This window comes from Schistocerca serialis, unplaced genomic scaffold (assembly GCF_023864345.2).
Source record: "Schistocerca serialis cubense isolate TAMUIC-IGC-003099 unplaced genomic scaffold, iqSchSeri2.2 HiC_scaffold_1400, whole genome shotgun sequence".
Taxonomy (NCBI): Eukaryota; Metazoa; Arthropoda; class Insecta; order Orthoptera; family Acrididae; genus Schistocerca; species Schistocerca serialis.
Genome location: NW_026047626.1, coordinates 5,192,590 through 5,213,563, shown reverse-complemented (window position 1 = coordinate 5,213,563; position 20,974 = coordinate 5,192,590). Strand labels below are relative to the sequence as shown.

The following is a 20,974-nucleotide window of genomic DNA, read 5'->3' as shown; positions in this document are numbered from 1 at the left end:
GTTTGCCGATGACACTGTAATTTTTTCACTGACAGGAAAGAACATGGAAGAGCACTTGAACGGAATGGACAATGTCTTGAAAGGAGGATAGAAGATGAACATGAGCAAAGGAAAACGAGGATAATGGAATGCAGTCTAATTAAATCAGGTGATGCTCAGGGAATTAGATTAGGTAATGACACACTTAAAGTAGTAAATGAGTTTTGCTATTTGTGGAGTAAAATGATGGTCGAAGTAGAGAGGATATAAAATGTAGACTGGCAATGGCAAGCAAAGCGTTTCTGAAGAAGAGAAATTTGTTAACATCGAGTATAGATTTAAGTGTCAGGAAGTCGTTTCTGAAAGTATTAGTATGGAGTGTATCCATGTATGGAAGTGAAACGTGGACGATAAATAGTTTAGACAAGAAGAGAATAGAAGCTTTCGAAATGTGGTGCTACAGAAGAATGCTGAAGAATAGATGGGTAGATCATGTAACTAATGACGAGGTACTGAACAGAATTGGGAAGAAGAGGAATTGAACTTGACTAGAAGAAGGGATCAGTTGGTAGGACGTATTCTGAGACATCAAGGGATCACCAGTTTAGCATTTGAGGGCAGCGTAGAGGGTAAAATTCGTAGAGGGAGACCAAGAGATGAATACACAAAACACATTCAGAAGGATGTAGGCTGCAGTACGTACTGGGAGATGAAGAAGCTTGCACAGGATAAAGCTGCATCAGACAAGTTTCTGGACTGAAGACCACAACAATAACACACTATTTTATAAAGGAAATGTGCCGAACGATATACTTGTTTCAATCAAGTATGTGACGTAAATAGACTTAAAAGGGAAATCTTACCAATGTTTGTGGACATACCGCAAAATTGTGTCGGTGAAATTGTTAACATTTATGCAGGACGTTCGGAAATTCCGTTTACGAACTCCTAGGACTTGTAGAAGGGGAGTGAATACATGACATTCGTAATAGGAACCCATGTCCGGAAACGTTACGCAACGTCGCTACAGAGCTTAAAAGTCATAGGTGCCGGCGCCTGTAAATGTATGTACGTACAGGGTGATTCCGTGACGACGCTAAAAACTTCCTAGGATGATGGAGAAGGACAGAAGTGATAATTTGAGGCAAGGATACCTGTACCGGATGCGAACGTGGCGAGATTTACAAGCGAAAATCGTTCTGTTATCCCTGGCAGTGGAGTACATGTACTGGTACAGTTGTTGCTAAGATAGTAGGGCACGCAACTTTCACACATGGAGGTATGGACCAAAATCAAGGAAAAAATGTACAGCAAACGAGGGCTTCAAAATGCTTACCTTAAGAGCTATGAGCACCTGTTCAATAGAGGAGATGTTTCCAGAATGAGATTTTCACTCTGCAGCGGAGTGTGCGCTGATATGAATAGTAGAGCAGTTGCCCGTGAAAGGCAAAGGTCCCGAGTTCGAGTCTCGGTCGGGCACACAGTTTTAATCTGCCAGGAAGTTTCAGAGGAGATGTGTTTCATACTAGTGAAGAAGAGCAAGTGCTCACAACTGAGGAGGTATGCGTGTTAGAGGAAACGTTTACTAGACACTTTTTCATTGTTTTGGTCCATACCATCACGTCTGAAAGTTTCCTACCCTAAAATCTTAGAAACAACAAACACAACTGTAGCGATGTATGTATTCCACTGTAAGAGCTATCAGAATTATTATTTTCACTTATAACTTTAGACTCATTCACTTCCGGTACGGCGACTCTTACCTGATATTGATTCGTCTATCCTTCTCTATCATCCTAGGAAGTTTGTAACGTTATCACGTAATCACGCCAAATGTAAATACACTGACAGGCGTCAGTGACTGTAGCTTTGACGCTGTGTTGCGTCGCTGGATGAAATTTGCGGACATGGGATCTTATTCAGAATATCAGTTAGTCACTCCCATCTACATGTCCAAGCAATTTGAGACGGAAATTTCCGAACACCCTGTATACTCTGAACCCCGCTGTATGAGACTTCATCTTCTTATATTGCCATTACGTTAATTTCTGCTTGTTGTAGAATGGTTTAAACTGCTAGCCTCATAACTTTGATCTCTTATAGTTACTGGGAGTAAAGGAAAAATGAACAAAGGCTTAACATGAAATAAAAAATGAGTACTCAATGATATTATGAAAAACCAAAAGTTGCTCATGGTGCGTTATATTAGTTACTCATATACATTATGTGATCAAACGTATCCGAACACACCCAAAAACATACGATTTTCAGATCAGGTGCATTGTGCTGCTACCTACTGCCAGGTACTCCACATCAGCGACCTCAGTAGTCATTAGAGATCGTCAGAGAGCAGAATGGGGCGCTCCGCGGAACTCACGAACTTCAAACATGGTCAGGCGATTGGGTGTCACTTGCGTCGTACGTATGTACGCGAGATTTCCACACTCCTAAACATCCCTAGGCCCACTGTTTCCGATGTGATAGTGAAGTGGAAACGTGAAGGGACACGTACAGCACAAAAGCGTACAGGTCGACCTCGTCTGTTGACTGACAGAGACTGCTGACAGTTGAAGAGGGTCGTAATGGGTAATAGTTAGACACCTATCCAGACCATCACACAGGAATTTCAAACTGTATTAGGATCCACTGCAAGTACTATGTTAGGCGGGATGTGAGAAAACTTGGATTTAATGGTCGAGCGGCTGCTCATAAGCCACAAATCACGCTGGTAAATACCAAACGACGCCTCGCTTGGTGTAAGGAGAGTAATCATTGGAAGAATTAAACAGTGGAAAAACGCTGTGTGAAGTGACGAATGACGGTACACAATGTGGCGATCCCACGGCAATTATATATTTCAACACGGTCGAGCACCTGTTCGTAACGGACGGCCTGTGGCCGAGTGGTTACACGACAGTAACTTCCCTGTAATGGACTGGCCTGCACAGAGTCCTGACCTGAATCCTATAGAACACCTTTGGGATGTTTTGGAACGCTAACTTTGTGACAGGTCTCACCGACCGACATCGATACCTCTCCTCAATGCAGCACTCCGTGAAGAATGAGCTGCCATTCCCAAGAAACCTTCCAACACCTTCATTGAGAGAGTGGAAGCTGTCTTCAAGGCTAAGGGTGGGACAACAGCATACTGAATTCCAGCATTACCGATGGAGGGCACCACGAACCTGTGAGTCATTTTCAGCCAGGTGTCCGGATACTTTTGATCTCATACTGTATCTTCTGTGAGCGTCCACAGGAGTACTCATTTTACAGAAGTCTGACGGCCGTAGTATCGGCACATAACACCGTTACATAGTAAGAAAGAAATTAGCTTGTAACTCACTACATACAAAGATTTCCTTTTAGATATTATCCACGGTCTCTGGGCTTGTACGCACATATTGTCTCTGATCGCTTGTAACAGTCAAAATAAGGTGGGCACCAGCAAGGAAAAAGCTGAAGTTCGTAGGACGCCATCATTTTCTCCTCCCCGTGTTGGCCACCTTCTGCACAGCCACACGTATTATGGAAAGTGGTCGTACAAAATGCTCAGGGTGATTCTATTGGACTCAATGCTTGAGTTTAGCCCATCCAGAGTAGTGCGACTTACCTGCTAGGACTACATGTGTGGTGGAGTGGTTGGCGCTGTTAGCTACTATTGTACATGCACTGGGTTTCATTCCCTCTGATCACGGATGGCTGAATTTTCCAGAGATGAGTAGGTCCGGAACGGGACACACTCACTCACAGGTGATTAGATGAGTAGGTTCTCAATTAAATGAAAACCGGCAGTTACCTACAATGCTAACACCTGCCTGGGATTACATTTTCGTCTGTGACAATGAAAGTAGGTGTGATATTACTCATTTAAATGATCAACATCGACTAGATCATCCAAGTTAGAAGCAGGAACATTATTTACTTTAGATTTCCGATGTTTGTCTGAGAACATTGTCACCATAGGGTGTCATTCACTCTGCAATGAGCTTTACGATAAATAAATCGTCTGTGAAGCCACTACCGTGTGCCGCACGGCAAACCAAATATCAACCTTCTATGCTATGGTGGGCGATGCCACTGCAAGTGGTTATCAAGGCGTACCTTCGGTCCCACGTGGCGGATAACCCTTTCCAGATTCCATAGTGGCTTATGTGAACCGTGGACGGAAGTATATGGCAGAGTATGTGGCAAAAGCTGTGCGGCACATTTAGGAGCATTCAGATATTAATGGTTGTCTATGAATATGTCCCCCCACACCTCAGTATCCGCTGTTTTTAAATTCGTCACACAGTTTTGATTGTTACAAGCAGCGCCTGCAACAGACAAGAACCCAGGTTCAAGTCCTTCTCTAGCATGTAATCCTAATTTGAGGTTTTAAACAATTATTAAGGTCTTCAAATTGCGTGACGTAATCCTTATTAGTCAAAGTCACATAATGCTTCACTCGATTTTGATACCACAACTACTACATGAAACAGAACATTTTTCCTATTCTTTTTTGTGTAGTATGAAACATACTAGGAAAGGAAAATAGGAAACGCAAAAATATACCACACTGCGCCGGAATTACCTATAAATGTAAAGGCAGCTGAACTCGGTTTGTGGTAGCATCAGAAAAACTCGATCCTCCGAAGAATGTCAGCCATTCCTAGCGGAATTTTCGCCCTATTTCACTGTTTGTATGAATCGCAAAGGTTTTATGCGGACGTGGATTTGATGCACTCAGCAGTGGAGTTTTTAGCCCTCTTGCTACAATATTCCGTTACAAATATGCTTAAAATAAACAAACTCATAAAGAAAAAAAATGCTTGAAACCAGATTCCAACTTTATCACATTCATTCATCCAATAAATTAGGTGACATAGATTGTAGGGTTATTTGTTTCATTAATGTTAATGTGCGTTGTTTCAAACATAATCTATAGCCTTAATGCTACAGTTACGGATTAGAAAAATTTTACTGGGTGATAAGTTATTCAAATGCACTGTGACGACCCGACAAATGTTAGAACACAGTTCATTCTTACTTAAGTCAAACATTTGGCAAAAGCTTGAAAATGTTACCACATTCTTCCGATCGTCTGCTAAAACCGGGGAGATCCAGGTTCGAACACCGTCTCAAGTTTACTTACGGTGTCCTCGACGGATATGACGAAAAGAGTGTAAGAAAATCTCAATGCCTAACTTTATTTACGCCTGGCAATAGCGTAAATAGAGCACTTATTTGGGGGAGCAGACACAAGAAAGAATGATGATAATATGAGGGACCTGAATCTATACTTTCGTAAAATCGTTCTCTGAACTCTGATTATTTAACAGCACGCGACTCACTGCCTCGTCAATATAGCATTGCGGGAGACGATTTTAAAGTCTGTTGAAAAATTGATGTCAATGTGATGGATCCATAGAGACAAAAACATAGATGTAATCTCAGGGATTATATCTCTTGTCATCACATTAAAATATTGCTGCAGGATAGCTTTACCGTAGGGAAATTATGAAAAGAAACCTTTGAGTTAAATAAAGTATTTCCTTTTTAAACGAAATGATCTGTTTTGCTGAGAAGCGGCCAATTATACTGAAAAAACATGGTTCAAATGGCTCTGAGCACTATGGGACTTAACTTCTGAGGTCATCAGACCCCTAGTACTTAGAACTACTTAAACCTAACTAACCTAAGGACATCACACACATCCATGCCCGAGGTAGGATTCGAACCTGTGACTGTAGCAGTCGCGCGGCTCCGGACTGTAGCGCCTAGAACCGAATTATACTGAACTGATAGTTTTTGGTTTTTACTTTAATATGAAATATATTAATTTATGCACTTTCTTTTTCTTTTTTTACTAATTATGATTTTCAGTCTATTAAAGCATCCGATGATGACGGAACGCTATGAAATTATAATGAAATTATTCCTACGTAAGACGTCTACCAAGAATGGTCTATTGTTCGGCCGTTCTTCTCGTTTATCCAGCGTAATAAAAAATTTGAAAAATAAACCTAATTCTTACTTCTGCATGAAGGCCACGATATACATGAAAGAAAAATGCGCAATTTGCATAAATTACAATATATTCTTTGAAACTAACAACTTACAATGCGAAATGGCCGCTGTAGCGTTCGTTTTCTTCAAGGCTAGATCAGAGAGTTTGTGTAATAACGCTGGTTTGTTCCACCAGCGAGTAAAAGAACAATTATGTTGCTATGCACATTCTACACAGTTATCTTATCGAGAATTTTGCTTCGTTATTATTTCATTTCATTACAAATTACCATTCTGCCTATTAATTACACGCGCATTTTCAGAGTCCCCATGTGATATTTTCAATCATGTACAGTTTTACAATTTTATTTTACTTCGTTTTGCGTTCGACTTGTCGTCGCACGATTTAATATTTTGTACCATGTATGGGTACAGACATAGGAGCTAGTATATTAGTCGCAGCCATCTCGAATGTATGGAATGTATGTGTCTAAAATATTAGGACACAGAGATCTGGTAGTGGTGGCCATTGCGCCTACATGTCTAAAAACAGTAAACAATTTTATTCTCACAGCACTCACTTTGTACATGTGGGTAATAACACCACATGACAAAGAAATACTTTAAATGAAAGGATGAGAACAGTCACATTATAGATCCAATATTACCAATTCCTGCCAGAGGTTTCTTCCTAATTTTAAACCATATACTCATATGGGCCACGTAGGGATATTCCAAAGGATTTTAAAACCATGAAATTTCAGAAAGTAAATGTAATGTTAAAAATTAAAAAAAGAGATTTCAACAGAAGCACAAGAAATCAATTGTAGTCCGCAGTCAGAACTCTTTTAAGGGGACATTGTACATGAAATTTGAGAAATTTGACATTTTCTGTTTTCTACTCCATAATGTACTTTGGACTTTACCGAATATTTTGGTGTATAATACATTAAAATCAGACAATTGTGGGACCTTCAAATAATATTTTGAATGTTGACATGTGTCAAATTTCGCAGCTGCATATATACTGCCACAGTTGAGCAGTCATATCTTGAGACCTACACAGTCTAGAAGGCTGTGAATTGATTCGTTTTGTGTCTACTGCTGCATCTCAGGAGTTGGCATTGCGAATAAATCATTCCTTTGTTTCTGGTATTATTTTTAATTTTTAAGTAGTGTAATTATCGGTTATTTCTGCAGTAAGGTAACGTCAATTGCTTTTATTTGTAAATAAAATGACTTAGGTTAAAAGTAACTTGAAGAAACGCAAATTTGCGGGTAACAGATATGTGAGACCTGCATTTTCTTTTGAAGTACTTGAAAACACGTGTGCTAGCAGTGAAGGCAACCACGATAATGTTTCTGAAGTGACCACGCTCCCTACTGCATAGAAAAGGAAAGTAACTTTAGAAACGAGTTGGGTGGATGCATTTCACACTTAGTTCTGTAAGATAAAGTGTAACTGTGTTTGTGGTGTGTGTGTAGGACATGTTACGGAAAGGATGGGAACATGGCTGCATAAACCAAAAACCAAGCTAGATAACACAAAACTGTCTGATGACAAGACAATAAAATGTGCTGGAAGACTAACGGACAAAGTAATTGATGAATTACAGGAATATTATGAGAAGGCCATTAGAAATAACTGTGAGAATTTAGAGAAGATGAAAAGCGCTGTGTGGAGCACTTTCATTCATTGACTGTCAACCTATGAGAAGACATGTCATGCTTTGTATCTACCAAAAACTTGGTGTAAATATAGGCAAGCTGGATTTTATGGTACACTGAATGAATTTACACATAAACATTCTCTTCCTTCAGCAGTAATGGAGGCAATCAAACCTATTTACAGAGATTTGGCAAACCCTGAGCTACTAAAGAAATGTTTACATGGGAAGACCCAGACTGTGAATGAGTCCCTCAACAATGTTGTGTGGCACCATGTGCCTAAAAATGTATTTGTTGGCCTTATCTCGCTAAAGTTAGCAGTGTCTGATGGTGTAATAACTTTTGATAGAGGAAACTATGAAAGACTTTAGGTTCTGGAGAAGTTGGGGTTAAGATTTGGACAGAACACAGCTAAAGGACTGTGGGAACTGGATGAGCTTCTTGTACATGAAGCAGAGTCAGCTACTCAGCAAATGACAAAAGAAGCAAGAAATAAAAAGGAGCAGGCAAGCAATGGGCTGTTGTGACACTGAAGAAGACAGAGAATATGGGCCAGGGCAATTGTAGTGCATAAAAGATGCAGAAATGTAAGTCTGTGTAAACCTCAATATCTCTGAACTACTTCCAATAAATTACCCATTTTCTAAAAAGTACTGATGGTAGACACATGCCAAGTGTGAGATTCAAAAACAGATGGAGCAAGAATAATTAAAAATTCTCAGTTGTTTTGTTTCTATGTTCATTTATTTACAAAATTCTGTCAAAAATTGAGTGTTTAGAAAAAAAGATAACATGTCCCACAATACAATTTTCGTAATAATTCTAGTTCAGTGTATCTAGAAATTTGCATTCAATAATTATCGAAAATCGTAAGTTGGTGTCTTAAAAAGTTTCCAAGATAATGGGTCACAAAATTCGATAATTTAACATTGGCAGCATAGGACATACAATGTCTCTTTAAAAGAAAACTGGCCCAGTAAGGAACAAGCCACAGGACAAGCAGGTTTTCTTGAAGGGAAAGGAACTTGTGAACAGATCCTCAAATAATACAATAGAAAAATCGCGAGAGTTCTGTGTTCCTGTTTCATCTGCTTCCTTGATTATAGGAAAGCCTTGACTGTGTTGTTCGGGAAAAGCTGTGACAGGTGCTCACAGAGTTTGGTGTCCCACTCCACTTGATAGCACTGATCAAAGGTCTATACAATAATCACTTTGCAGTTGTAAAGACAAGTGCTGACACGTCGGATTCCTTCAGAGTACCGAAATGTGTGTGACAGGGTTGTGTCCTATCCCCAGATCTGTACAACATCTATGCAGAAAATGTCATTAGGAAAGCTCTTGATGATTGGACCAAAGGCATCTCAATTGGTGAGAAAACTATCAGTGCCCTTCGTTTTGCTGATGTCATTGTGCTTTTAGCCAACAGCGAAGATGAACTTGCCGTGCTACTAACAAGATTAAAGGACATTAGTTTAGCATATGGATTAGACATCAACCTCAGCAAGTCCAAACTCATGATAATTGATCGAGAAGAATAGATCCAGCTCACAGGCTGATTAAAGTAACTGGAAATCGTACATTCCTTCACCCATCTTGGTTCAACCATCTGCAGCACTGGAAGTTGTGAAGTTGAGATAAGAAGACGGATCACACTAGGTTGAGTGGCTATGAAGAAGCTCACCAAGATTTGGCAGAGCAGAGCAATAACAAGTAGGACAAAGATCCAACTAGTTGAACACTCGTGTTTTCTGTCTTCTTTTATGGTTACAACACATGGACACTCAAGGCCAGAGACAAACAGTGCATCGACGTGTTTGAGCTTTGGTGCTGGTGTAGGATGCTACACATAAAGTGGACCGAAAGAAGAACAAATGTGTCCATTATTGAACAACCCGATATCTCCAGACGCCTTTCTTTTCGAGTCACCGAAAAAATTCTCCAGTTCTTTGGCCATATTGTGCGAAGAGATGAAGAAAATCTAGAGAAAATTATTTTCTAACGAAAGATCGAGGACACGAGACCAAGAGAAAGAGCAGTGAGCAGATGGATAGATCTTCAGCAGGCAGTAGGGACGCTGGCAACCGTCCGAGATGGAGACGCTTGGTCCACGGGTCATGACACTCAGCAATGAGCACAACGAATTGCAATGATGAAGGAACAAGAAAGATGTTTAAGAGATCACCCATATTTTCTTTTTTCTTTTTAAGGCCTTCAGTAAATTAGATCATTATCATCTCAACTGAGGCATGTATAGGATGACCAACAAAATAATTACCAAAGACATTTTTTTAAAAAAATACCATGTATGTTCTGGTCCACAAGAGGACACACACAATTGGGAATGCTAGTGACCCCTAGCTTACACTTTCATTTGTATACAGACAAAGCAAACACACTTTCTAAAACAGAGCAAGAATCATTTGTCTTACACTTGTGTTATTATTACAGAGTACCAGACAACTACTGAGCATTTCTCTTTTAATAAAATAAGACCCATGAGTTACAACAACAAATTTCGATTTAAGTTTCTCAGAACTCGAATAAGAGGTGCTGCCAAACAAAGTTTACAAACTGGCGCAAGCACATATCAATGAACATCGTAACTGAAGCAGTCTTAGATTCCAGAAAAACAATATATATGTGGTGCTTATTTAACACAAAAACTTAATGTAGGTAAAAACCGATTGAGAAGGACCCCTCATATGACAAATCACTGTCCCCAGGAATAGACAACCCGATGTCGCAATGTTAGAGAGACCCCAAACACTACGTGGTACAAAGAGGCTCGCCATTTTCAACCGGCACCCCTAAGAATGCAGCAGTGAAGATGATGGGCGACAACGGGTGGACAGGCAGTCTCACTGGCACAGGCCGCTGGCACAGGGGGAGGAACAGCCATAAGGGATGCCCCCTCACGTGAAGCTCTGTCTCACTTTGTCCATGTTCAGGACAGCGACCATCTCTTCCACACATTCCTCTGCACTCTGCCAGTGCTGCCGTGTTCCACTGCCCAGCTTGTTCCTCATCCATCCCAAAACTCCCCACATGTTGTGCTGTGCCAGTACTTAACACCTTTTGAGGGCCAAAGATGCTCTCTCTTCCCATATCTTCAATCAGAGATTGGCATGGTTAAAGTAATACTGCATGAAGACGGCTGGAATAGTTGGTTTTACCAGTCTGGCGACTCATTTGATAACAAAAAAGTGAGGGTATACCGCAAGTATTGGGATATAACCTTTTGGTGGGGACCATATACTGAACCTCAGTATTTTGAATACACGCTTTCGTGTCTGCTATATTGTAATCCATTTCGCTTTGTTGCAGAAAAATGTCAGCAGCATAGGCAGAGCAACGACTCTTTGGTGTGCTGGGAATACAAGTGTGATTTTAAAAGTTCTCAGAACAGAATAGAAAAAATGTATTTACATGACTGAATCTTTTTTTACTTTCAAACGTATTCTCCTTGTACGTTAATGCACTCGTCCAACTATGTTCGAGAGCCTTGATCCCATCTCGAAAATGACTTTCCTCAAGGCCTGCAAAATAATTCTCAACTCGAGCTTTCAGTTCTTCGTTTGAAGTGAATCTTCGTCCACTAAGAAAAATTTTCAGTTTTGGGAAGAGATGGTAGTTTGACAGTGCCATATTAGGTGAATAAGGCGGCTGTGGCAACAATTCATACCTTAATTCGTGTAATTTTGCCATGGCGACGGCACATGTATGCGTGCCTGCATTGTCTTGATGGAAGATGACTTTCTTCCTTGCTAAACGTGGACTTTTTACGCATATCCTTTGTTACAATTTGTCCAGGAGATTAGCGTAATATTCTCCAGTAATTGTTTGCCCACTGGATGATAATCTACAATCAGAATCCCCTTCGCACCCCAGAACACAGATGTCATGACCTTTCCCGCTAGAGGAATTGTCTAGGCTTTCTTGGTGGCGGAGAATCAGCATGTTTCCACTGCTTTGACTGTTGGTTTCTCTCTGGGTTATAGTAGTGCACCCAAGTTTCATCCTTGGTCACAAAAAGTCGCAAAAAGTTTTGTTCGTTTCTCCTAAAACGGTCCAAACATCGTTCTGATATGTCCGTTCTCAAACGTTTTTGATCCAATGTCAAGAGTATTGGCACCCATCTTCCAGATAATTTTTTTGATTTCTAATTCTTCAGTTAAAATGTGATATAACCTTTCAGATGACATCTGTCAAGAGTGAGCAATTTCACACACTTATAATCGGCGATGCTCCTTGAGTATTTTGTGCAATTTTGCAATGATTTTTGAAGTAGTGACATATTTTGGACAACCACTGCTCGGATCACCATCTAAGCTCTCCGGACCAGATTTGATTTCATTTCTCCACTTGGCAACAGTTGAATATGAAGGAGCAGACTCGTCTAGTGTATATTCGAAATCGACATGAATGTCCTTTGCTTTCATACCTTTTTTTACGAAGTACTCAATCACTTCTCGAATCTCGATTTTTTCCATCTTTGCAAATCATTGCTCAGGAACAACAACAGAGCCACGTCACCGCCAGATCTCTCTTCCAAGAGCACTGACGTGGCACGTGTTTACAGGCAGCAGTCCAATAAATACCACGTGAACCGCTCATGGTGATTCCGAGAACTTTCCATACCACCCTCTTATTTTCCTGCCAGTTATATACATTGTATAGATTTGAGGACATTGAGGGAGTCGGATATGACGAGCCATTCCTGAGGATGAATACGTCCCATCTGATGTCTTGCCTTCAAGAGTGTATGCAATTCTACGTCGAGTATAGTAGATTTGTTTGGTAATCGAAAACTGAGGACATGCTCTAGGAATACAAATGAGCAGCAGAGAGGTTTCTCCTTCTTGTTCATATCCGTCAGTATCACCGCACAGTTACTCTGCTAATTCGAAACGTCGTAAAAAAAGACTGAAAATAACACCCAACTTTGCTGTACTTTAGTGCTCAATTTCTAAACTTCTAGGTTTTAGGACGCGCCCCATTCTACCACTCCCCCCTCCACCCCCACCCTTCCAAGGCTCCTGCCGGCCACGGAGCGAGAATTGTGATAAGTTCTTCAAGGAGAAATACTGGTCTGAAGTTCAGGTTTTTAAACCATAATATCTTATAATCAAAAACATAACACCACAAAGTTCCAGTATAAACAATAGCTGCCACAGCCTGCCACCGTACCAGTGTCACTTTGCTCCATAGTCCTCCTTCATACGTATTGGCACAAGTCGGTAGTCTTCATGTCTATGACATCATGTTTTCAAATGCTGCGAGCTGCAACGTTCGAACAGTTGCTTTGTAGCTACTCTATGAACGTGTGTTCAGTATCAGTCAACAAGGCATTTAGCGGGTAATGACGATGAAGATATTCCTGCTCCATCTGGGTCTCGTACAATTCCGATTTCCCACGTCTTCACGAGACGTGAGTTCCGTGTGCATTTTGTACCGTAGCAGCTGATCGTTGCATCGCGGCTGAGTTGATAACAATGCCAGATAAAGATAAAACATTCCCCCTCCCCCCTCCTCGTCCTGAGGCTGCCGTAATCTTCCTCCCCTCCTTTCCTCTCCTACCCACCTCATGTTACACTGCCATGGGGAAAGACTATACAGTATGTAAAACTTTCACGGTAGTGAGTGAAAAAGAAGTCACAAGTTTTATTTACACAGGTAATAAATAAATTCGCTTCTAAATGTAAAATGTTACTAATAGAATAAAAATATCTATGACTTCTTTTCAAACTCGTAAAATAATTAAGTAGTTTCTATGTTACTAGCCTAAGAGAAAAGTCTTTACTATTAAATTAACATGAGACTCTACGTGTAAAAATTGACCTGAAAAACCACTATTGTTGTTTGTAATTTTTGGCGGCCTTGAAACAACTCTACTTCGTGGCGCTGCTGACCGGGCCAAGCAGGAGGTCGCCGCATATGAACAATCGGCACGTAGCTTCAGCATAGTTGTAACAATGGCGGCAGTATCAAAGCAGGTCGCGGCGGCACTAAAACCGTTCACACGAACAGCAGCACACGTTGCCAGTGGTGGCGTGCTGATTCGTGCCTTTTGAACGCTCGGGCGCGCAGAGACCCGCTTCTCGGTGGTGTCGTGTAGAGAGGCCTTCTGCACTTGACTCAGAAACTCAGTTCCGTCTCTTTCTTTCTGCATCTACTGATTATTTCTCTGTAATCAAACTAAAACATGAAGCGCGCTTGAAAATGCTAGTGAAACTGGCTAAGCATTGTAATTCGGAAAGTAATTCTGAATCTATATGGAACGTACGCCTCACTGCTATTGTGACGCTGCCCGACGCCAAAACATTGTATTCAAATATTGCCAGTACTGTCTACCAAATTACCCAATAAACACTACCTTTTGTTCAGCTCGCGCTATTGAATATACATCATTGTAAACACAGAACACAGGCTATTATGACCCCACAGAAATTAGTTTAAATAAAATTACTTCTATAACAAAACTGTAATGTAGTTAAGTTACAATAAGCCTGACCATAGAATACGCACCAACGGGTATTGTTTCTAAACGAAAACAATAGTTGTGGAAAATGCCACGCAATTTAAATATTTCAATATCTTACTTCCTGCAGTGAGCATAACCAAGGAAATGCTTCCTCTGTCTATAGCACAGATTCACACAAAAATAATTTACTCAAATATATACAGAAATTAGTTACTGGAAAACAATTATGAAAATTCAAGGATCGTCGGATTTTGTTGTTAGCAACAGCAATTAAAGAAAGATCTGATAAAAAAATGACCAATTTGATTCAGAACTAACCATTAAACTGGGAAATTCTGTGACGCTATACATTACGTTATAATAATCAGAAAATCATAAACTCGTCATACAGATGACAGATTTGTTCTGTGCTGTAAGTCCATACTGTCTTTTAACTGAGAAAAACATATTTCATGTGTAGACGCTGCAAACTGAATATTTATTTATTGAACCACAAACAGTCAAAAGGGACCTGTTATCATAAATGTTAACACGTTTGCTGCAATCTGACCGAAAAAAGTTTTACACCTATAATACATCTCGTAGGAAATTCAGTCAACGCATTTCCCATTGGGAGAGAATTATTACAAAAATAAACACGCACTTGAATTAAAATCAGCTTCACAGCGAAGTCGACTATCTCAATCCAGGTCACACTTACAACAATCATCCATCTTTGACGAATATTTTACAAAAATATCAAAGCTTCTTGAGTTACATTATAGCTCTGTTAAAATTACTTTTTCATTTCCAATAACATACTGTGTATATAAAAAATGCCTTGTACTTTAAACCATTATTTAACAATTTTACTTCACTGGGCTACATGAAGTTGTTACACTGTTTGAAGCACCAGTGCAGAACTTTAAGAATTTCACATCTCAGTAGATTTTTGGCTCGATTTGTCATTCAACAATTAAAATGCTAATGACCAATAAACTGAATCGGTCAGATTGAGTATCGACCTGTTAACTCATTTATGATGAACTACAAATGTTACCAAATCAAGAATATCACATTAATAATAAATCGTATTCAGCGCTAATTTTGAGATTACAATTTTGTAGTTTGAAATATGAATTTAATTGCCCTTCACTCATAAAATAACAAGTCCTGTCAACATGCAGTATATATCTTTGACCTAAGGGTATATAACTTTGTTTAAATTCTTCCCTTTAAATTATATTACACTTTCAACATAGCATATTAACTTAAAATCACAAACATTTGTTATTCTGACAAGAGTCAGTGGCATATGACCAGTCAATTTATGCAGAATATACGTTGTACATATATTGTTAAAAAGTACCTTTTTACGACATTTTGAATTTTAACTGAGCTCATAGTTTTATCTGAGTTCTTACTCAGTGGCTCAAACGAAGGAAAAAAGTATGCATTGCGAAATTATTTCAAACACAATCAATCACAAACACGATATTGTCTTCATTATACACTTTATCACTTCGTGCTTTTGACTGTGTAGCAAGTGAAGAATGATATCCCTTCGCCAGGCAAGACTTTACATGACGCCCAGGTTCATATCTAGCTAGAGGTGGTCCCAGACGTCTGATGCATAATAAACTACAAACAGTGCTGATGTAGAGTGAAGATCTCAGTGGTGTCATAAATAAGTTCATTGCAGAAAAGCCACGTTCACACTCCGCACTCGACACTGCAATGCTGTTTATTACCGATAAGAATTTTTTGAACGTTGGTGGCTGTACAAGAATAGTTGGTGTTTCTCCGCTTAGTACTGGTTTTAGAACCTGTTTGTACTCCCTGAAGTCCTTTATTATTTCACAAGGGCTATTAATCTTAAATCTTTCACATATTCGAGAAACCTTATTTTCTCCGTAAGTGATCGATATGTTTTTAGGCCAGAATTTGGGGTGAATGATCTTCATGTCATTCATAACAACATCGTAGCTTTCAGATGCATTCACTGTTGACAACAGCCTGGATGACAAATTATTTGTCAAGCTGCGATAAAACTGTTTATAAGAAATCTTACATAAATTTCGACACATTGAAAGTTCATATTTTCCAGTGCAATGTTAGATACATTTGCATGTTGTCACATTGCATCAACCCGACTTTGATAACACTTTTATTAAAAGTCGTTGTGAGCTTGAACAAGGTTTACACTTGATCTTTGAAGCTGTAGCGATAGATCGACCAACTCTTCTGAGCAATCATACATTACAGCTAGGTTGGAAACAAAAGATGTATATGACAATGTATTACAAAGCCCCATGTTTTGAGTCCCGTTTCTCGTCCTCTGATGCTTCTAAAAACTGATGTAATCTTTCTGTACAGCTTTTACTGCCAATAAACTGGAGGCCATCCAACGGGTGTCAGGCACACGACTGATTTATAAAATTTCTTGTTCCAAACGTCTAACAACAACTGCCAGCTCAATGCTGTTTTACAGAGAGCAGATGAGAATGTTTCTAACTTTATCCATTAAAATTTTAAAGTGATTAATTCCCACCACTTCTTCTATTGTGATGAATGTTTGGAAACATTTCCATCACCTGCTTTGTGAGGCTAGACTTTTTTCCTAACATGACAGAATCTCCATCGCAAGTCAAAGCGATTAAATGGTAATTCAATAAGTCATAGCCTAGACCTAGTGATTCTGCTTTGAAAGTTCTTTCAAGATACCAGATGCTGTGGTGTCATTTAGCTCAAAAAGCGTCATGGGGTTTTCCATTCCTTTAAACAAGGTTCTAAAGTATACAATCAAAGCGTTTATGTTTGAAAGAGAAGTGACTTCATCCAATGAAGTGAAAATTGGGAGTCATTCTTTATTAAATTTCTTATTAGAAATGATGTCATGTGGTCAGAAATATGAAGCATTATAATAGAGCAAGCAACATTGGAATGTAGTATTCGGCCCATATCCAAACCATTTTTAATGTGGAGATCAATTTCTGTCTCAAACTCATAAAACAGTCTATTTAACTTTGCTTGCTTATAAGCTGTGTGAAATACGCACTCAGTAACAACTTGTTGTTCCTTTACAATGGAAGAAACTGGGTTATGAATGATATGTTTTTCTGTGTTAGTCTGGATTTTGTTCGCTATACCATGAGCTTGAGATGTGCGATGATCAAATAGTTTTTTCCTAAGAGACGTTAGTTGATCTTTTTTATTTGTCCCATATGAGCTTGCAGTTCCTAAATCCGATTGCTCACTCAGTTTTAACCCTTTCGTTTTGTCAGCACCTGGTGTAGATACACTTCCACAAACTTGACTACCTAGCTTTTCTTTAATAATTAACCACAGGTTTTTAGCTTTATAATCGTTACATCGTTCGATAGACCAACAATCTGGCTTTTCATCATCATAACAATTATGTTTTGAGGCATGGAGTGCATGAGATTCGAAGTATAGAAGTTCACTGTGTTAGCAGAGCTCTATTATTTTCACACAGTTGATTTTATTCTCCTCTTCCAGCTCCTGATGCAGTGCAATCCCTCAATGTCTACAAGAGAGGTCGCAGAATGGTTGGCTTGAGATGGTCACCACCAGTCAACATGTATGGGGATATTGAATCGTTTATTATCACTTATTCTAAAGAAGGCAGCGGCCATAAAAAGAAACTTATAACAGAACCAACATATTGTGGTGCTTGGATTGATCTTTACTGTTATACTGTTTCTGGTCTATCACCAGGAAAGAAATACCACTTTGAGGTAATAAGACTGTACTATTATTATGGACTTAGCCAAACATAAGTTCATCTTTAAAAAGAGTTTGACAAAACATCTTTAGTAAATTGTCCAACATTATCGCAACACTTCTCTTTCTCTCTCACAGCTGTACCTATTACTACAAGTAAAAACTGTGAAACCAAAGTCTGCTGCTGATAACACAAAATTTATAACTAATATTAGATATTATATTCAACCTTACCCATTAATACATTTCTGAAATTAATCAATAAATTGCGATTTTCATATATGAAATTTATAATCTGCAAAATAGAAATTTAACAGACACTAGTGGTTTCCTAGCAGATTAATCAGTGATGTTTTTCATATTACCATCATGCATTTAAGTATAAGGGACCTCCTTTGCAGCATTTAATAATTTCTTTAGATCACATCAGTAAACAAAGTTTGTGATCTGATTTTTAATTATCAACAAGTTTGTATCTGTATTTTGCATAAATATTTCTTAAGATTTTTTCAATATTTACACAATAAAAATAACACACACACACACACACACACACACACACACACACACACACACACACACACACACACACACACACACACACACACATATATATAGTGTAAACTAGTTACTCATATGTCAGAGTTTAGTAGATAAGAAACAGTTCTCTTGTGATGGAGATCACAATTTATAGTAAAAGCTGACAGTCTATTTAATTTAAAAGCTGACAGTCGAGAGTTTTGTATTAAGTTATTACAAAGAAACAAATGCACAATCTTAATTATATGACAAACTTCAAATATTTTGTTCTTCAGAAACAGACATGTACTTGATGTCATTTGAAAATAGGGTAATATGAGGTCAAAATCACTCATGATTTCCAATGAAATTCTGTTACGACTGTGGTTATATTCTTCCATTACCTAGTCACATTTCAAATCTGGGTTATCACACGACCAATAATTTTTTGTTTCTTTTGCGTTGAAAATACTGACGTGTTCAGTTCTCATAAGTGAGAAAAATTGATGTTTGTATTATTAAGGGCTTGTCATGTGTTCTCACTATTCAGAAAATTCTATAAAACACTAATATTTTCTAGAACAACTAATGTATTTGTGATTGCAATGGGTCATTTTCTCATCTTTTAGATCCAAGTAAATGTTGCTCCCATTTATTTATAAGATGAAATACTTCAAGACAGACATATCAGTACACTCGTTTTGATACATGAAAGTTTTGTGAATTAGGATGAAATTGGTATTGAAAGCATAGAGCATGTAAATATTCAACCTAATGGACTCACCACTGTGTGTAGTTTTGTTCATTCTGCAATTGTTTTGTACTACTACGTAGAACACATCAGAATCATAGCCAAAAGGGTCAAACGTACTCCATCTTGACTGTCTCTTGTTACTGGAGGAATTTGTATTGAAAAAGTGTTCTGTACACTGCTGAGTGTGTGTGAGTGTATATGTATATGTACGCCTTCTTGCGAGATGAAACAGCCGAGTGGAGGATATGAATGACAGGTTCAGACGCTTCTGCGACTGTGTAGGCTGCAGATTTCTCTAATGCCGCCATATGGTGGTTGTGTTTCGGGTTCCGCTGAATAGTGACAGGAAGATAGGGAGAGAGATGGAGTAAGAGAGAGAGAGATAGAGAGAGAGAGAGAGAATATTTATACCTCTGCTACAGTTACCACATTTCAAATTTCAGGTCTCATTTTTATAACAAGAAAATTTTCTATTATATATAGGTCCAGGCACGTAATAAAGAAGTGAGCATCGATGGAGAACCTACTGCAGTGGAAGCTGTCACTTTAGAAGGGGGTATGACGATTTATTGCCACACTACTGCAATACTTTTAATGACACTTATGATAGTGTTGCTAATTATAGATAAATATTGAGAGCCTCTATTTTAGAATATACATCTGAATTGAAGTTAAGCATACTGCTACTCTTTATGTGACATTTCTCATATGATGTATCAGTCCGACAGCAGCAATCGGCCCAGACAGAAGCAGCAACAGGGAAGTAACCAATTCTGTGACTTTTACGAGTTCCTAACGAGTAGCGAATTGTATAATTTCATCTGTGTGATTTGATAGTTCAGTTTTTTGAGTTTGTGCATGTTAATTTAATACCTAATATACACAGTTCTTGCAGTGGAAAGTAAACCGATCTTGTGACATATTATAAGTTCCTAATCAAGAACGAATTATTTAGTCTTACCAGAGTCTTCAGTATTTCGGTTTTTGAATCTCTGTATATTATTGTAATTTATTGGGCACAGTTCTTGAGTTTTGGTCAGGGTCTGCAGTAGAGTTCGGCAGCACGTGTCGCTATTGAGTTTGCCTGTATAGTGTAGTTTTCCATGGTCTGTAGTATGGACAGGGACTGTGACTGTTGTGTGCAGATGCTAGTCAGATTGGTGGCACTTCACTCTCGGCTCCAGGCAGTAATGGCTTTGGTAACACTGCTTGAATCTGAAGCGGATGTGTACCATTGTTACGGCTAGGCTGCGGGAATCCAACTGATTTCCAGCACATGCAAGTCCTCCGATCGGTCCTCACTGTTGCCTAGTCCAGCTACTGCTCGCACTGAGGTTCTCCTCTCACCAGTGGTCGAGTGAGGGGTCACCTCAGGCCGTGGCAATTGGTGAAAGACTCCCAGAGGGCCGCATGTAAGGCCTCCCCGGTCAGTCTAAAGACAGGTCTCTGTGGTTAACACTGTCGCTCAACCAGATGCAGTCACCTATCCTGTTTCGAAGGAAAGCTCTCAGCCTGCACGATCTGGACATTCACAGTGGGTGGGATTACTGATAGTTGGGAATTTCAGTGTTAGGAGCGTTCTCGGGCCCCTTAGGGACATGGCTGCCAAGAAGGGAAGGAAGCCAATGTGCACTCCGTGTGCACTACAGGTGTAGTCATTCCAGAAGTGGAACAGGTCCTTCCGGATGCCATGAAGAGCACAGGGGGCAGCCAATTGCAGCTGGTGGCTCACATTGGTCCCAGTGATGTGTCTCGCTTTGGATCGAAACAGAGTCTCTCTGATTTCGAGCAGCTAACAGAAGTTATAAAATCCGCCCAGCTCTCTTGCGAGATGAAAGCATGGCTGAGCGGAGGGTATGAATCAG

General features: G+C 39.3%; 1 protein-coding gene across 1 annotated transcript in view; it reads left to right on the top strand.

Moving 5' to 3' along the window:
* Positions 1 to 20,974, top strand: part of LOC126442674 (phosphatidylinositol phosphatase PTPRQ-like) — a 402,005-nt gene that overhangs the window by 300,628 nt on the left and 80,403 nt on the right. Inside the window, exons 13-14 of the mRNA XM_050090726.1 lie at positions 17,612 to 17,850; positions 19,593 to 19,665. Of these exons, the coding sequence (XP_049946683.1) occupies positions 17,612 to 17,850; positions 19,593 to 19,665 (312 nt within the window). The remainder of the gene's footprint in view (positions 1 to 17,611; positions 17,851 to 19,592; positions 19,666 to 20,974) is intronic.